We start from the raw sequence: 18,179 nt of genomic DNA, 5'->3' as shown, positions 1-18,179 counted from the left end.
TGCCTCTTACCCACTGATGAACTTTACTTTGGTATTAAGGCAATGGCAAAATCCATGTATAAATTAGAAAATAAAAATACCAAATTAGAAAATGAAATTTTAGAAACAAAAAGAATTTTGACAAAATCATGTCTTATAGAGGATTTTGAAAAATTGAAAATGAAAAATTAAAAGAAGAAATATAAAGATTGAAAAAATCTAATGGTTCAAATATTTCTACTTTTAGAAATTATAGAGATTTAAATTGGTATTATAGATTTCATCAAAGACAAATTAGAAATATATCAAAAATCTATGTACCTAGGAAATACTTGGTTAATCCTGTAGGTAGGAACCTCTACTGGGTTCCAAAAACCTATTTAATTTAAAATTAAAATTAGACTTAGCAATTTCAACAAGGAAATTAAACAACTAATTTCTCTATGAGGCTTTGTCTAAGGAAGTGGTTGTTGCTCCAATAACCAAAAAGACCTAGTGTCTCGCCACGACTTGAAAGTCAAGTATCAAAATGAAAAGTTTAATTGATTAACTGAAAAAATATTAATTTAATTTACTTAATGTTTTAAAAGAGTTATTTAATTTGTGTTAGAAAATATTTAAAATTGATTTAGAAATTTTTTTTTATGAAAATTACCTTTGAAATTTTTTAAATTTGACTAAGAATTTTTTTATAAACTGCCTTCGATTTTTTTTTTTGAAAATTGCCTTAGAATTTTTTTTAAATTAGAAATTTTTTTTAGAAATTATTTTTTGCCATAGAAATTTTTTTTTACCTTAGACTTGTTTAAGAACCCCTATTTTTTATGTGATCAAAGGGGGAGACAGATGTTAAGTCTAGTGAGAGGTATATAATTTTTAAATTGAAATATCTTTAGACTTAATTGCAAATATATTGTTTTTATTGCATATGTTTTCCCTGACTTAACTTGGGTTGCTCACATTAAAAAGGGGGAGATTGTTGGAACCCCAAGATGTTTTGATGTGATCAAACAAGTTAAGTTAGGTCCTACGTTCTCTAACCCTTGTGTCTAAGTGTGCAGGAGCTTAGGAACACAGGGAGTCGAGCGGAAGACGCGACTAGCGAGAAGGACGGCACGGGAGAGAGCTGACGGGCTCGGTGTGTCCGAGGGACGAGGTGACCGCGGAAGAGTACACCGGTGGACGAGAAGAACGTGCGCGCGTGTTCGAGGGATGAGAAAGCGGGAAGGAAGGCTGCTCGAGGAGAAGGCCGGAACTTGGGTTCGGGTGAGTCCTATTCTGGATGGCCGAGATCACCCAAGCGAGCGGATCCGGAGGAGAATAACCGGACCGAGGCGGGACTGAACCAGAGAAGAGGTCCCGGACGAAAAAGTCAACATCTGTTGACTTTGGGCTCCGGGGCGCCCGGACCCGGATTTTGACCAGGATCGCGTCAAACACGATCTGATCGTTGGGGGACAAAATTTTATCCCCCCAGGGCGCCCGGAACCCCTTCGGGGCGCCCCGACTAGTGCTATAAATATAGCACTGATCTGCATAGTTAAATGATCTCACTTGTAATCAGTTTTCTCTGTGCTTTCATTTATGTTTCTTTTATTTGTGCTGTCAACACTGTAAAGAGGCTACTCCGCCCGAAGGAGATAAACAGATAGTGCGCTTACTTTCCTTGTATTAGCAATCCCCTGATTGCAAACCAAGTAAATCTCTTGTGTCTTACTACAAGAAAATTGGGCTTTTACAACACTTAAAAGACAACATTTTTTTTAAAAAGCGTTGTTGTTTTTTTTTAACAACGCTTTTAGTGAAAAGCGTTGTCTATTTCTTTATTTTCTTACTAATAGATAACATTTTTTTAAAAACTATTGTCTTTTAGTGATTTTTATGGGTCAACGATAACACTTCTTGAAAAGCATAGTCTATTATCATTTTTTTAATGTTGCCTATTGTTAAGTTCTCGTCTAAATTAAATCTAGAATGATACAAATCGTTGGATCAACTAAGGAGTTGAAAAACCCTTGGTTTCACTCACTCGCACCCACCTATCTTCCGAAAACCTCCCGAACCCCTCTCACAACTTCGATCATCTCTCGCCTTCTCCATCACTGTCGGCGTCCCTCATTCTCTTCCTCTACCCGATTGGGAGAGGACAGGCTCCCTCTTCCGCCTCCATCTCATCTACAGCCGACGCTAACGCACACAATAGGAGCTTCATCCCAGAATCCGCAGGCCATCTCATCTCCTCTACCATCTTCCTCGCCGTTGACGGCAAGGTCTTCTCACAGAGCTTCCAGATCTGAAAGCCATCTCACGGTGCCTTCATCTTTAGCCCACAGCTTCTTCCAATTGGGAGAGGCGCCACCACCGAACTCTACATCACCCTCTCCTGATTAGTAGAGGTTTCTTCGCCACCACTAGTTTCCTTCCACCTCTCCATTTCGGATTTGAAGAGTAAAGCTTCATCACTAGCCAGCAACCCCTCTCCTCTTCGGATTTGAAGAGGAGAGTTCATCCATCCTTCAACAACCCCTTTATCTTCAGATTCGAAGAGAAGGTTTCATTCTCCATCGACGAGCAGCCATCCACTTTGTCCACAGCCTTCGCTGGTAGATTGGCCGTCAGAGAAGCTCCATCCAGCAGCCCCCTCTCCACTTCGGATTCGAAGAGGAGAGTTCTATTCCGATCCATGCCTATGACATTGGGTTATTTCTATATATGTTGAATTGTGTTATTCTTGTTGATTGTTGAATTGTAACGTAGCTATTCTCCCATGTTTAGAATTGCATGTAATTTTGCTTAATTGAATTCTCGCTCGTTATGTGTTTGATGAAATGCCTCTTTCATTAGTTAGTTTCTAAACTTGCATCTTCTTTGGTTTGAATTCTTGTGATGATTAGTTAGTTGAATGTTTTAGGTTAGATTAGTTGAATTTTGACAAATTTATTCATGTGGAAGTTTATTTCTAATATTTCCTAAATTTTTGAATACTCAAAAATAGATTGAAGAGGAATGAAAATGCTCAAAAATAGATGTGGGGAATGTGCTCACATTTTGACACTCAAGTCAAAAAAATGAACATTAGGGACTTAGTGCATACCTAAACTTCATTGGCCGTGGTGCCTTTCATTGGCTAGATTGTCCAATTTTCAACTGCTGAAAGTGTTGGACTTCATCGGACAGTTGTAACAAGTATCTGTTTCATGTTGGTTGGAGCACAACTAAAAATGATGGTTCTGCTGTGCCATCTAGGTTATCAATGGTTTGTTTTTTTCATTGCTTATGTGTGATTTTGGTCAAGAGTTCTGATATTTGTGTTCGAGAGAGGATTTTGAACATTATTTCTGACCAAAATACTCTAGTCATCAAGCTGTACACAGTGAGTTCTTCTTATATCCACATAGATTTACATGGTCCAAATATATCTATTGAGGTGCAAACAGTCTATTTCTTGAAGCTTGATCTCTTCATATATATGCCTCTTGCATGGAATAATGTTTTTAGATATTCATATGTAAATTTTCTTGTCATTGCATATCATAGCAACCAATGCTGATGCACAAGAAGTCAAAAACAATTTCATTTTATCAAATTGGACTTGTAAAAGAAATAGGGATCTATGGCTGCATCAATTTTCGACCATTTAGTTAGCTTGCTAGATTTAAAGTCCTCAATTGTTTTTTCCCAGAATCTACCAATAATTTGAGGAGCAGATCTAGTGGAACAAATCAAACTGCCCTCTTTGTTTAGCAATTGTTTCCTCGATCTTACTTAGCAGATCTAGTGGAATGAATTATGCTGCCCTCTTGGTTTAACAATTGTTTCCTTGATCTGACTATTCTTGGATCGGTTGGACCGACTAGAGGGGGTGAATAGCCCTGTAAAGTAGAATTATGAATCTTCTCTTGCTTGTCGAGAACCAGTTGACAATTGCCACTCTTTTGAATACTCATTATACTAATCTCTCATATGTTAGGGAAACTAAGCATTGGCCTCCGAGTTTAATCGATTCCTTGTAGCATTTCATCACACTTTCCTAACAAGCTCCAATATCTTGCTTGGTTGATAAATGGTGATGCATTAAGTCTTTTTCAATGCAGATGTTAATGGGTCAGAAACAAATTTTGTGTATCACTTCTAAAGGACATCATATCACAGGTAAATTCTAAAGGATACGTATGATATGCTTGTTTAAGTTGATTACATATGATTTTTCTTCTTCATTGCAAGTAACTTTTATGTGAGATATAAATTTTCAGTAATATATATATTCTGCATTGCTGATAACACACATGCCAAACATACAATTTTTACTTTAAGCCTCTTCTCAAGTGCAACGAGAAAGCCACATATAAACATAGCTAAGTGATGCTCAAAATTGCTTGCATGATGCTCTTTGAGGAGACATTGATAAGCGAAGAGGAGGATTAAGAAGCACTATTTGATCAGAATATGGAGGATTAAGATGCAGAATATAGAAAAATAAAAGTCCATGGCTGCATATATCAAGAGAGAGGTTCGTCATCATTTATCTCCATTCTCTTAGAAAATTACATGGACGTAATAACTTTTCTTTTTTGTTAAAATTTGTTTGAAAGCGGAGAGTTCTCAAATAAATCTAATAACTTTGAGTGATTGGTAAGAATGTTGGATATGTATCTGTGAGAAAAAAGAGTTCTTTAATGAATCCAAACTAATGTGTTGCTTAAGTATTTTTACCTTAATCTTTTTGATCTTTCACCGATCTATGTTTGTTTTCTTTGATACACAGGTTTGTTCTACCTTGGTGCAACTTATAGAAGTTCGACCATCATTCCTAGAGGTATGTAAAAAAAATTATTTGGTTTTTAGGTGGATTTGTTCATATTTCTATTGATTGCCCATATTGGTTGTGTGCTTTTGCCATTCTATCTTAGACGAACATCACAATGGGAAGATGTTGTGGAATTCTAAAATAGTAGCATCAACATTTCTGCTAGCACAACCATGACATGGTAGCACATAGTGAAATGTGGATGTTGATTATATAAGATATTGTACATTAAGCCATGAATTTGTTCTCCTTTTTTGGTTTATTAGTTATGTTGTGTTGTTTTTTGATTTAATGCTAAGTAAATTGTTTTGATTCCTACTTTAGAATCTAAGAGTTTATAGAATCTACTAGAGATATTGTTGTTGTTCCATTTTTGTGGGTCATCAAGACTAACTTACACTTTGTCTTTCATGTGCAGTGCCTTTTCAGATATTTTAAAGGTGAATGGAGGTATTCAAAAACTCCAGCTAAATAGCTTGGGTATGGATGATTACAGGAGCAACAACTACATACTATGTGACACTGCATCCGAACCTCATGGGTGTGATTGGGAAGTACTTCGACGAAGAACTATCAAGAAGGCTTTGGGATTTAAGTGAGAATATGGTTAAAGTCAATGAGTAAAGAACATTCAAGTCAAGAGGATAAGTAGCATCTATAAAGATCCTTTAAGTTCATGCAATAAAATGTAGACGATAGAAGTAGTTTTCAGTGTCTCCTAATTAAAATTTCTTTGTATGCAAGTAATTATGCTTGTTATAAAGTGTATGGATGATAATTTATATATTTATCTTGGTTGTTTATTTAATAATATGTCGTTGATTGATGTAGATTCATTTTTATTTATCTTTTATTTGTCTTTGGTATTAAAAGATCATAGTTTAAAACCTCTTGGATAATATTTTTTTATGTGTTGTGAAACTGTTGTCTTTGCTAAAGAGGACAACACTTTTTATGCGTTGTCTTTAAAAAAGACAACGTTTTTTATGCGTTGTCTTTAAAAAAGACAACGCTTTTTATGCATTGTCTTTGTAAAAAACAATAACGTTTTTAAAGAGTTGCAAAGACATTGTCTTTTCTACAAACGACAACGCTTTTAAAGTGTTGTCTTTGAGCAGACTTTTAACAACAGTGCTTTTAACAACGTTTTTTCAGCCACATAGACAACGCTTTTAAAGCGTTGATTATTAGCTTTTTTCTTGTAGTGATCTTCTCTTTTTCTTTTAGTCTCTTAGTTTTATTATTACAAGTGTCTTTTAAATTAGTTGAATATCCGAGAAGGGTTTTTGGTTTAATTTTTCTAGGGAAATTCACCCCTCCCCTCTTGCCGGCCTCCAAAGGGACCAACATCTAGAATATGGTGCAAGAGCATGCTCACTTATAACCCGCCCGAATGGCTCGAGAGTCTAAAATATGGTGCGAGAGCATGCTTACTTATAACCCGGCTAAATGACTCGGGAGTCTGGAATATGGTGTCAGAACATGCTCGCTTATAACCCGGCCGACCAACTCGGGAGTATGAGACATGGCCCGAGAGCTTGCTCGCTTATAACCCGGTCGAATGACTCGAGAGTCTGGAATATGACGCAAGAGCATGCTCGCTTATAACCAGGCTGAATAACTCGGGAGTTTGGAATATGGCACAAGAGTATGCTCGCTTATAACTTACTGACCTGCTTGGGAGTTTGAGACTAGGATTGTAAACGAACCAAACGTTCGTGAACAAGCTTAGTGTTTGGCTTGGTAAAAGCTTGCTTATGTTCATTCAATATATATAAGATTAATTAAATAAATAAGTTTAAATAATTCGTTAAACTAAACAAATAAGTTTGAATACATATGTGTTCAGCTCATTAATGTCCGTGAATAATGTTCACGAACCATGTTCATTAATAAAACTCTTATCAATATGCTAAATAAATAAAAAAATAAATAAGTTTGAATTATCAAGTTTAATAACTAATTAAATAAGTAAAAGTTTTAAATAATTAAACAAGCTTGAATTGAGAGTTTGATAATATCTAAATGAACCAAGCTCGAACCAAGCTTAAGCTAAGCTTAAATTGAGAGCTCGATAACATCTAAATGAACCAATCTCAAGCCAAGGTTCAAATAAGCTCAAACTCATAATAAAATAAACCAAGTCAAGCTTAAATAATCATTTTAAAGGCTTGGTTCATTTTAAGTTTGACTCGGTTACCTTATCAAACAAACTTAAACGCCACAAAGCTCTGCTCGACTTGACTTGTTTACAGCCCTATATGGGACACTTGACTTGTTTACAGCTCTATATGGGACATGGTACGAGAGTATGCTCGCTTATAACTCGACCGAACGACTTAGGAGTCTAGGATATAAAGCAAGAGCATGCTCGCTTATAACCCGATCGAATGGCTTAGGAGTCTGAAATATGGCACGAGAGCTTGCTCGTTTATAACCTGATCGAACAGATCAGGAGTTTGGAATATAGTGAGAGAGCATGTTTGCTTAAAACCCGGTTGAACGGCTAAGGAGTTTGGAATATGGCGCGAGAGCATGCTCGCTTATAACCCGGCCGAACGGCTCGGGAGTCTGGATATGGCGGAAAAGCATGCTTGCTTATAACCCAGTTGAATGCCTCGGTTGTCTAGGACATGGCGTGAGAGTAAGCTCGCTTATAACCCGGCCGAATGGCTCGGGAGTCTCGAATATGGTGCGAGAGCATGCTCACTTATCACCCGGCCGAACAACTCGGGAGTCTGGAAACTCAATGTATAATCCGAACGTCTTGGAAATACTCTTGTTAGAGACCGATGGTGATGCTCCACTCTGAGACCGATGACAATAGCTCAACACCGAACGAAGGAGGTGGAGTCTTGCTGATCGACTAAGGATCTAACTCGGTCCCTTATCTCCTGAATACCCATGGAGTCAGGGGGGAATATAATATAATAAGAATCCAACACTTGTGACGCCAAAGGATCTAGAGAATAAGGGTCTCTTCAGGACGAAGACCAGTAAGCTTCGAGCGCCCCAGTTGACTAAGAATGATGCCTAAGAAATTTCATTTTTCATTTTGTATTGTGGTGGCAATGAGTTCGTCGAAATCCTCTAAGTTCATGGTGATGACAAGGAATTTTCCAACGTCCATCTTCACGTTCCAGATCAAGCGAAGTTTCCACAGACGATGCCAAATATGATCCTGTTTGAAAGATGAGAAGACGGAATGGCTGGAATGATGTGGTAGGAATGTTGATCAAATCGTCATGATCTGGAGGGAGAAGGGGGGGGGGGGGGTGACCTGTCATCCGAGTTGACCAAGTCGTTAGAAGGCCTCCGGTCAATGCTACCTGCAAACATCGATTAGGTTGCCCCGGTCCCTAGCACTCGGTGCTTGAGATAGGTCCCAAAAATATGTAAAGAGACAGATAAATAGTAGAGTAATGAAATATATGAAGAATAAGCATAGGGAACGTCACTACAAAAAAAACACCCATATAGAAGCGTTTATTAGGAGCGGTTGTAACACCGCTCTTGGAAATCCAACAACAGAATCAATTTGAACTAAACCGTTTCTATTGTCTTACCTTTTCAGAACAGTTTTGTAACCACTCTGGTTGAATAACTTTAGCACTAATTTGATTAAACCGCCGCTATAAACCACTCTTAATGATATAACTTTTAGAAGCAATCTTGAAACTACTGATATTGGGTATCTTTAACAATGACTCTATGTCAAACACTGCTACTAACCGTTTCTATTGCTCTAACTTCTAAGAACAATTATCAAACTATTCCTACTAAATACTTTTAACATCATTTTGTGTAAAGTGCTATTATAAAAGGCTTCTATTGCTCCATTGTTTTAGAATTAATTTTCAAAGTGCTCCTATTATATAGTTTTAGCATCAATTTGAATAAACCATCGCTGTAAACCGCTCTTAATGATATAAATATTAGAAATAATTTTGAAACTACTGATATTGGATAATTTTAGTAATGGTTCTATGTCAAATGTTGCTACTAATCGTTTTTATTGCTCTAACTTCTAAGAACAATTATCAAAACATTCATACTGAATACTTTTAATATCGTTTTGTGTAAAATGTTGCTATAAACCGCTATCAAATCATTCAAACTTTGGTCGGTAATATTTAATTTGTTTTTATAATCAAAGTTAAATTTAACAGGTAATATATAATTTTTTACTAACCAAATTTATTTTTTCGGTAATATTTAATTTATTATTTATCAAAATTAGATTTGAACGGTAATATTTAATTTTTTTACTAGTGTAAGTTAGGTTTCACTAATAAATTAAAATATTTATTGGTTATACTTATTATTAATTTTTTATAATTTTTTTAAAAATTTGGACATAGCATTTTTATGTTTAATTTTTTAAATAAAAATATATTTAATATTAAAATAGATTATTTCTCTTTAAATTTTATTTCTTTCACAATTTCTATCGTTTGTTATCAATTTTTATACTATTGTTTTCATATTCTCATTTATCCACTAATTATTATAAATATTTTTTTTTATTTGGATGCTAAAAAAGAATTAATTACTAATTAAATATTTTTGACCAGATAAATTTAGTTAATAACTTATCAAATTAAAATTGATCAATATTATTTTTAAAAAATAACAATTAAGTATATCAATCCGACGAACCCAACTTAACGGACCCAACTTAAATCGATAGCTCTATCCCGAGGAAATGGTGCAATGGATCACAAGACATTGAAATTATCTACATAGCAACAATTTTGTGTCAAATATTGCTACTCACCGTTTTTATTGCTTAATTTCTAGAAATAATTTTCAAATCGCTAACAACGTTTTATATAAAGTGCTGCTATAAACCATTCTCTCTTCTAATGGATAAGAATTAGTGCGGCAATAAACCACTTATATTCTCTCCTCTAATGGGTAATGCCCCTATGGCATAACACAGATGGTGGACGCATGATATCTCTAGTGTAATGGTCATGAGTCGATTACCAGGAACTGATGACCTGTGGTCACCCACCATACGCTTAACACCTGTGTATCTACATTTACCTTCTTTTATATCCATGGGGTCGACACGAGGGACTCACTAAGGTAGCGGATCTATTTGTTTTCTAATGGATAAGAATTGATTTGTAAAATATACCTGTTTCAAACGACACTCGTCTAAATTATAGTAGTACATAAATAAGTAATATAAAAAAACTTATAAAAAATTAAAAAAAGAAAAACGTGTAATTTTTTTAAAAAATAGAAAAGCGTGTAAAAAATTTAAAATAAAAATCGTGTAAATAATAAAAAAGGAAATATATTTAAAAATATAAAAGGGGAAACAGAATTTAAAATAGGAAAAATGTATAAAAAAAATATAAAAAACAGGAATAGCGTGTAAAAAATTAAAAAAGGAAAACCGTGTAAATAATAAAAAAGGGAATACGTGCAAAAAAAAATATTAAAAAATAAAAACATTTAAAAAATAAAAAAGGAAAAAAATCAATGATTGACTACACCGTACTATTGTCATTTATTCAGTATTATTGATAATGGAAGATTTGTAGAGCATATTTTGCTTAATTGGAAAGGGGATTACCGCCATGTGAAAGCTAATCGTGACAGTCGAATATCTAAATTTCTCACATCATCTAACACCTTTAGTTGTTCCACGCTGGCAATCCGAGTGACGACCCATTCAATAAAATCATGTGAAAACCCTACCCATCTAGCATCCATCATTGCTGCTATTTTTTTTCCCCGTCGAATAGCTTCGATCTCTTGTGATGAGTTTGACAACAGTGGGGGCGACGACGACTAAGAGTGGCCATAGCAAGGCCAAGGGGACGAAGGTTGTTTCTTGGTTGCAGAAGGTTGGCCTCCAGTTCCCGATGGGGTGCATCACTCACTACCTTGGGGTCGATCGATACTCTTAGCGCGTTGGTTCCGGTGCACCGGTCTCTCTCTATAGTCCTCGAGTACATAGATGCTGACGTAAGCTTCGTTGTTTTGTTCTTTCACTAGGTATCCCCTTCTCTAACTAAATTTATATTTCTTTATTGTTCAAGGTGTTAGAGTTGGCCAAAAATGACGCGTCATCCCAAAACACATTCAATTGCTCATGAAAAACAATGAGGAGTTTGGCAGGCTCCTAGCGTGTGTGACGATTTCTAATGATGGGTCATGCCCAACATCCATCGGGCTTTACTGCCCAAGAAGCAAGGCGGAGGGAAGAGTAAACCAGAGATCAGATCACCCTCACAAGAATTCTAGGCTTTTTTTTTTGTTCATCTTCATGTTTTGATTGTAAAAGAATCTTTAGACTTGTAATTAAAAACATCTTTTAATTGTAGTATTCGCAAGTATCTAATCTCAAATCATATTGATTTATTCATCATCAGGCACGATTAACATGATAATTTCGATTTACATAATTGATCAGGTAGTTTAATCCATAAAATTATTTAGATCACTTTTAATCAATCAATAGGTTGTACTTTTAAGCATAGTTTAAAACAAATCTATAATTTCTAACATCAATTTTGAAATTACTCTTATTTTCATGACATGTAAGAGCACGGGTTCAAGAGTGGTTTGTAGTGCTCTTAAAACATTTAATAATGCTCCTTTATCCATGACATTTAGAAGTGGTTTGAAATCACTCATATATTGTGAAAACTGTTATTAAACCTTATGAGTTCTAGAGCAATTTGAACTGCTCATATATTTCTAGCTTTACTAACGTTTTGAAGTGCTCCTATACCCATGACATTTAGAAGTGGTTTGAACCGCTCCTAAATTTCTAGCATCAATAGTGTTTGGAAATCGCTCTTATATTCATGGCGTGTAGGAGCGGTTTAAAATTATTCTTACACCTAAAAGGTTGTAGAGCGGTTTAAACCGCTCCTGGATTTATACCTGTAGAAGCGGTTTGAAACCGTTGTTATATGCACAACGTGTAAGATTGGTTTCAAACCGTACCTACATAGAATAATAAGAGCGGTTTTTCACCTTGTACCAACGGTTACAAAAACCGCTACTATAGGATATAGGGACGGCAACAAGAGGAGTGGTTTTATAACCGTTGGTAAAAGTGTAGGAGCGCTTGAAAACCACTTTTAAAAGTAAAAAAAACCGCTCTTATATGGGTGTTTTTTTTGTAGTGCGTATCCTGGCCCGGGGTGCCCTCTGGTTAGTCCGTGAGTTGGTCGTAATGCTGATCGAGTCGTCATAACTCAAAAGAGTAGATGAATGTGAGCTGAATGAGGAGCTAAGTCTGGGGAGCTGAGGACCGTAGCATAACAGTGGCTCGTAGGACGGACCATAATAGTGGCTCGCAGGCTAGAATGTGATAGTAGCATACAGACTGGAATATAACAACAACGTGAAGCCGAAACACCATGTCGACGTGAAGGCCAAAAACAGTAACGATACAGAGCTGGAACAGAGTAGCAGCTTAATTGTCGGAACAGAATAGACAACGTGGAACCGTAAAGGTGGTGGCAATGACCGAAATATAACAACAAGTTAGATCATAGCACAACTGCAGCGAGGGCTCGGAGGCCTAATCAACATCAGAGGCATACGACAATGCGAAAATACATTGGAGATAGTCAAATCTACGCCGGAGACGACTTGCGGTGAGGCAGCAAGAGAGGCGATGGGGTGTGGCATTCTAGAGAGCTACATGGGTTGACTGTAGTGCTAGGGTAGCGACCCCGTAGTGCGAGGGTAGCGACCTTTGAGCGTGAGGACATGCCCTCGGCATTGGAGAGGACCGAGGGGTGGCCGGAGGCGGCCGCTGGAGGCAACGATCGCTAGAGGTGGTAGTGGCTTGATGCGAGCATTGAGGGGGAGAGGACGGAGCCCTACTCAGGCGCCATCGGAGGTGTGGAAAAGGAGGATAATGCATGAGCCCTCGTGATAGTTGTCGGTTGAAGCAGTAATGGAGACACCGACAAGCGACGAGGAAGGTGACGAGTACCCAGTGGCGGTGGCTTGGTTGTGGGAAGGGGGGGGGGGGCGGTGCATGCAGCAGGGGAGATCGTCTCTAGTCTACGGTGTCTTGCACGTGTGAGGGAGCAAGGAGACGCGTGAGGCTGCAGTGTGCCTGAGGTGGCGGTGCGAATGAGAGGTGACATGCATGGTGGCGGTAAGAAGCTGTCGGCTCTCCTGTGAGGATGCGACTATTGTGTTGGGGGGTAGGCGGCGTTAACTGCGTTTAGCAGCAGCCTCCTTGGCTGAGGAGAAGGCGAAGTGATGAGAGATGTAGCTCAGCGTGCGTGCAGCGGAGAAGATGAAGGAAGGAGCCGCCCCTTCTCATTCTGCCAAAAAAAAAGACTTAAAAAACTAAAGCACCAAAAAAATATGAAATGATCAAAATATTCCTCCTGCCCGCGTGTCTCCATCTCCATATCACAGTATCAATACTTATGGGTCCTAGGACTTTCCTGATTAAAAAAAAAATATCAACTTTTAAATTTTTAAATGGTGTAGGTCTATTAGTCAATTTTATCCTCCAAATTATTTTAAATCAAAATCAATATACTCTGTAAAACATCTTTAATGTATTTATGCCCTTATATTTGAATTTGATATCGTAAATTTAGAACAATAAATTTTTAAACTTAGATGTTTGATAAAGTTTGTCATAAGCTTATTATAAGATCTAGAACCGCCAATGAATTCTCATGGCTACTCTAATTCGAAGAATATCAAAATTAATTGATGGTTTTAAAGAACTTCAAATTATTTTAAATCAAAATCAATATATTCCTATAACCTCTTAATGTATCCATGTCCTAATCTGAATTCGACCGTATCAATATATATTCCTGAAAATCTTATTAATGTATGCATGTCCTTATCTGAATTTAAAATAGAAAGTAATTAATTTTCTAATGGATTGAGAAAAATTTAAGTGTGGAAAAAAATTTGACAGCGTAAATGAATAACAATTAATTTTCTAATGGATTGAGAAACATTTAAGTGTGGAAAAAAAATTGAACATGGAAATAAGAGAGAGGTATCAAGGAAAAGAGTCTTAAGAATTTCAAAACTTGAGTATTTGAAATGGATAATACTAAATTTTACTTACATGGTTCAATAAATGTCGTATATATTGCTTGTGAATCTTTTATTTTTTTCCGACCTGTTTAATTACTTTGACTCCTTTTGATCAAGAAGTCGGTTCGGCGATAGTCGATGCATCTGCTCGTTCCCTCTTTACCTATTTACTCCATGTTGCCCTCCCCTGCTCGCTCTCTCCAGTTAATTTGCCCCCACCTAATCAATTTTATATCTAACTTGTTATGGATTAATCAGGTCATCTAAATATCTGATATAAAAAAAAATTATGTACAAAGTGAATTGTAATCTTTAGAAAGAAATCTATTTCATTCTAGTTCGGGTAAGAGTCTTTTTCTTTATATTATAATCCATTTACTACCTTGAAAGTAATTAAAGAGAGTTTAAAAGATTTTAAAATGACAACTACAAATACACAAGTGTTTACTTCCACGTAAGATTAACAAGTTGTCATTACCACATAATCTAATCCAAAATCCTCAATAATCACCCAAAATAAACAAGGAAAGACGTATAAGATCAATATGATTAAATGCCCTAAATTCTATTACAACTTTTAGTATCGTCCACTAACTCCAAATTGTACTCTTCTTAACCTCGTTCTCTCTCTCTTTTGTTTTTCTCCCTCCCCAAATTAGTAAATATCAAATTAATAATATAAGCAAAAAAATTCGACTCAATTTTAAGAAAGAGAGAAATTAATTAATGTCTAATTTTGCCATACCATTTCTCTAAATATAATAATACTTAGCGGTGGCTAATTTGGTAATTTTGGAAGAACAGGCCGTTTCGCGTCGCCGTCGTCGTCTTCTACCAACGGCGGCGGACGGTTCAGTCCACCGGCGAAGTGGGCGGGGGCCACAAGGAACCGCGCGCTCAACAAGTGCCACGTGGACTCGCGGCGCATTCTATAAAGAGCGACTGAGAACTGAGAAGAAAGGCCACTCCCACTTCCCACGCTCAAATTAAGCTCGATTCCACAGAGGTTTACAGATTAATTTCGATCTCTTACTGCAATCTTTTTTTTTTTTTTTTTTCCGATCGTGATTTGTTTCAATTAATTCCGATTATGATATATATCATGATTCTACATGTATTTTGATCGCTACTGCATGCATGCAGAGGTTAATTACTGCACGTCCATGGCGGCAGCAATGGCGTTCCCCCTCACCTTCCAAGGATGCAGATCTCAGACCGCCATGGATTCTCTTCAGATGAGGTCCATCAACGGCAGGCCACTCGCGCCGCCCTCGTGGCAGCCCAAGAGGGGGCCTCCGGCCACCAAGTCCGGCCCAAGCTCCGTCGTCGTCTGCGGGAAGGGGATGAACATCGTCTTCGTCGGAGCCGAGATGGCTCCCTGGAGCAAAACCGGAGGCCTCGGCGACGTCCTCGGCGGCCTTCCTCCGGCCATGGCTGTAACAATCCGATTCACCACCCGAATAAGAAAAAAAGGCTACCGATCTTTGCATCTTTTCTGAGTCCTCTGTTCTTCCTCATCTTTGTTCAGGCAAACGGGCACAGAGTCATGACCATTGCTCCTCGATACGATCAGTACTATGATTCCTGGGACACAAGCGTTCTGGTCGATGTAAAAGTCGGTAATCGAATCGAAAGAGTTCGATACTTCCATTGCTACAAAAGGGGAGTCGACAGGGTGTTTGTCGATCACCCTCTGTTCCTCGCAAAGGTTCTTCATCTTCCTTGCTCTGTTTGATCTCCAATTGCCTGATCAATCACACTTCGGATCATTCTTTGTATATATTGCTCAAGGTTTGGGGCCAAACCGGCGGCAAGCTATACGGCCCTACGGCCGGAACCGACTTTGAAGACAACCAGCAAAGATTCAGCCTTTTCTGTCAGGTCGGGCAATCGAATTGAGAAGCTAAAAATTTGCAACTTGTTCTTCAAAGGATCAGGATCACTTTGTTAATTTCTGACAATTGCCATGGATGAGTTTTTTCAGGCAGCTTTGTTGGCTCCAAAGGTCCTTCATCTCAATAACAGCAAGTACCACTCTGGGCCCTACGGTATGCGGTTCGGTTCGATCGTATCGTGTTTTTTTTTTAAATTTTCCTCCCGCCAATACTCACTGCTTCCTTTTCCCGGTCCTTCGCGAATAGGGGAGGATGTTATTTTCGTCGCAAACGATTGGCACACCGGTCCTCTTCCTTGCTACTTGAAGAGCATGTACCAATCACAAGGGATCTACATGAATGCTAAGGTAAAGAGTTAAAGAGTTTAGTCTGGCCTGAAGCCTTTTGTTATTGTTGTTGTTGTTGTTGTTGATTTTGATTGATTGATGATCGAGATCCATTTTCTACTTTGATTTCCAGGTTGCTTTCTGCATTCATAACATCGTCTACCAGGGTCGATTCGCTTTCTCAGACTATGAAATTCTCAATCTGCCCGAGAGATTTAAGTCCTCTTTCGAATTCACCGATGGGTATGTAAGCCGCCGTGTAATCTCATTTCGATATCGGGTGTTCTTCGATGGAGACTCGAACGGTGTTTGGAAATGTTTCAGGCATAAGAACCCGGTGAAAGGAAGGAAGATCAATTGGATGAAGGCTGGGATCATAGAATGTGACAAAGCAGTCACTGTCAGTCCCTACTACGCGCAAGAACTCGTTTCAGGAGAAGAGCGAGGAGTCGAATTGAACAACATTCTTCGCGCCAAAGGCATCGGCGGAATCACAAACGGGATGGACATCAACGAGTGGAATCCGTCGACCGACAAATACATCACCGCAAAATTCGATGCCACCACCGTGAGAGGACTCTCCGAAACCAATATGTGTTTCTTCACCCCAAAGACCACACAAACTCACTCACCCAAACTTCATTTCAGGCAATGCGAGCAAAGCCAGTGAACAAGGAAGCTTTACAAGCCGAAGTAGGATTGCCGGTCGACCGAAACATCCCTCTCATCGCCTTCTGCGGTAGATTAGAAGAGCAGAAAGGATCAGATATCTTCGCGGCAGCTATTCCCGAATTCATCAATGAGAATGTCCAAGTGATAGTGCTTGTAAGATGCATCAAACCCCCCAAACTCAGCTGAATTCTTTTCGGAATTCATCTGCGAGAGTTGTTCCTAATTCGGCTAACTTTTACAGGGAACCGGCAAGGGGAAGATGGAGAGGGAGCTCGCCCAACTCGAAGCCAAGTACCCGAACAAAGTGAGAGCTCATATGAAGTTCAATGTTCCTTTGGCACATCTGATCATGGCAGGAGCCGATCTTCTTGCTATTACAAGCAGATTTGAGCCTTGTGGCCTCATTCAGTTCCAAGGCATGAGATATGGAGTTGTATGTCTCTCCTCTTTTTCTCGATTTCCTTCCTTCGGTTTCGTTCATCTTCTATCGATCTAAAATTTCGATACGATGCAGCCATCGATATGTGCCTCTACCGGTGGACTTGTCGACACGGTGAGAGATGGAATCACCGGGTATCATATGGGTGTCTTCAGTGCCAATGTAACCAACCATCTATTTGAATGCTTTCCTTTTTTCTAGATGAGCTCACATCGTCTAACGGAGCATTTTTGGTACGTCTTCTAGTGTGATTATGTCGATAAAGATGATGTTCGAAGGGTCGTTGAAGCCGTGAGGAGGGCCCTTGCCGTCTACCAAACGCCTATGTTCGCGCGAATGATAACGAATTGCATGAACCAAGATCTTTCCTGGAAGGTGAGGAACCTAACACTACTAACAGAGGAAGTTTGGTGGTATATGTATGATCGGTAAGACGTTAATTGTCGATCGGTTGATTGTTTCAGGGGCCGGCGAAGAGGTGGGAGGAGTTCCTGCTCGGCTTGGGGGCAAGTGGAAGTGAGCAAGGATTCGACGGGGAGGAAATTGCTCCTCTCGCAAAGGAAAATGTGGCTGCTCCTACTCCTCGAGAGCTGATTCGAGTCTAGTTCGAATTGGGCTCGATGTGGCATGTGATGTGTGAGATATAAAACACTACTTGCTCAGAGTTTGTGTGCTACTACTGCTTGTGGTTACAACTACATTGCTGAATAAAGAGCTATGAATGATGTTGTATCGAGTTTGTTTTGCTGATACGAAAGAATTGACACAAAAAGGTGCTAACCCTAAACCCTACACAACTTGGTCTACGAAAACACAACAGTTACAACTATCCGAACTAGATATATAGGCGACAAGCAACCCCACCCGATTTACACCTGTAATTATTAAATAACTTGATCAAAAATTAAAAGAGGGTCTGCTAAATGTTAAAGTAAATAATTTCTTTTTAGTTCAACTTGATGAAAAATATTGCTTATATAAAGAACTTTTAAAAAACTTAATTCTTT

General features: G+C 38.3%; 1 protein-coding gene and 1 long non-coding RNA gene across 2 annotated transcripts; both read left to right on the top strand.

The window, feature by feature from the left end:
- Positions 1-1,961: 1,961 nt before the first annotated feature.
- LOC121970857 lies at positions 1,962-5,594 on the top strand. Its single transcript, XR_006109023.1, has 4 exons — positions 1,962-4,131; positions 4,378-4,489; positions 4,745-4,795; positions 5,205-5,594. It is a non-coding gene; the product is annotated as an uncharacterized LOC121970857 (long non-coding RNA).
- A 9,409-nt stretch (positions 5,595-15,003) lies between these two features.
- On the top strand, positions 15,004-17,777 carry LOC121972716 (granule-bound starch synthase 1b, chloroplastic/amyloplastic-like). The gene is made up of 12 exons (XM_042524361.1): positions 15,004-15,276; positions 15,369-15,548; positions 15,632-15,721; positions 15,825-15,888; positions 15,982-16,082; positions 16,195-16,304; positions 16,386-16,629; positions 16,710-16,886; positions 16,975-17,166; positions 17,248-17,334; positions 17,419-17,547; positions 17,637-17,777. The coding sequence occupies exons 1-12, from the start codon at positions 15,004-15,006 to the stop codon at positions 17,775-17,777; spliced, it is 1,788 nt and encodes a 595-aa protein (XP_042380295.1).
- The last annotated feature ends 402 nt before the right edge of the window (positions 17,778-18,179 follow it).

Source organism: Zingiber officinale, chromosome 4A, assembly GCF_018446385.1.
Source record: "Zingiber officinale cultivar Zhangliang chromosome 4A, Zo_v1.1, whole genome shotgun sequence".
In the NCBI taxonomy this organism is placed as follows: Eukaryota; Viridiplantae; Streptophyta; class Magnoliopsida; order Zingiberales; family Zingiberaceae; genus Zingiber; species Zingiber officinale.
Note: the sequence above shows the minus strand (reverse complement) of the source record. Positions and strands in the feature narration are given on the sequence as shown.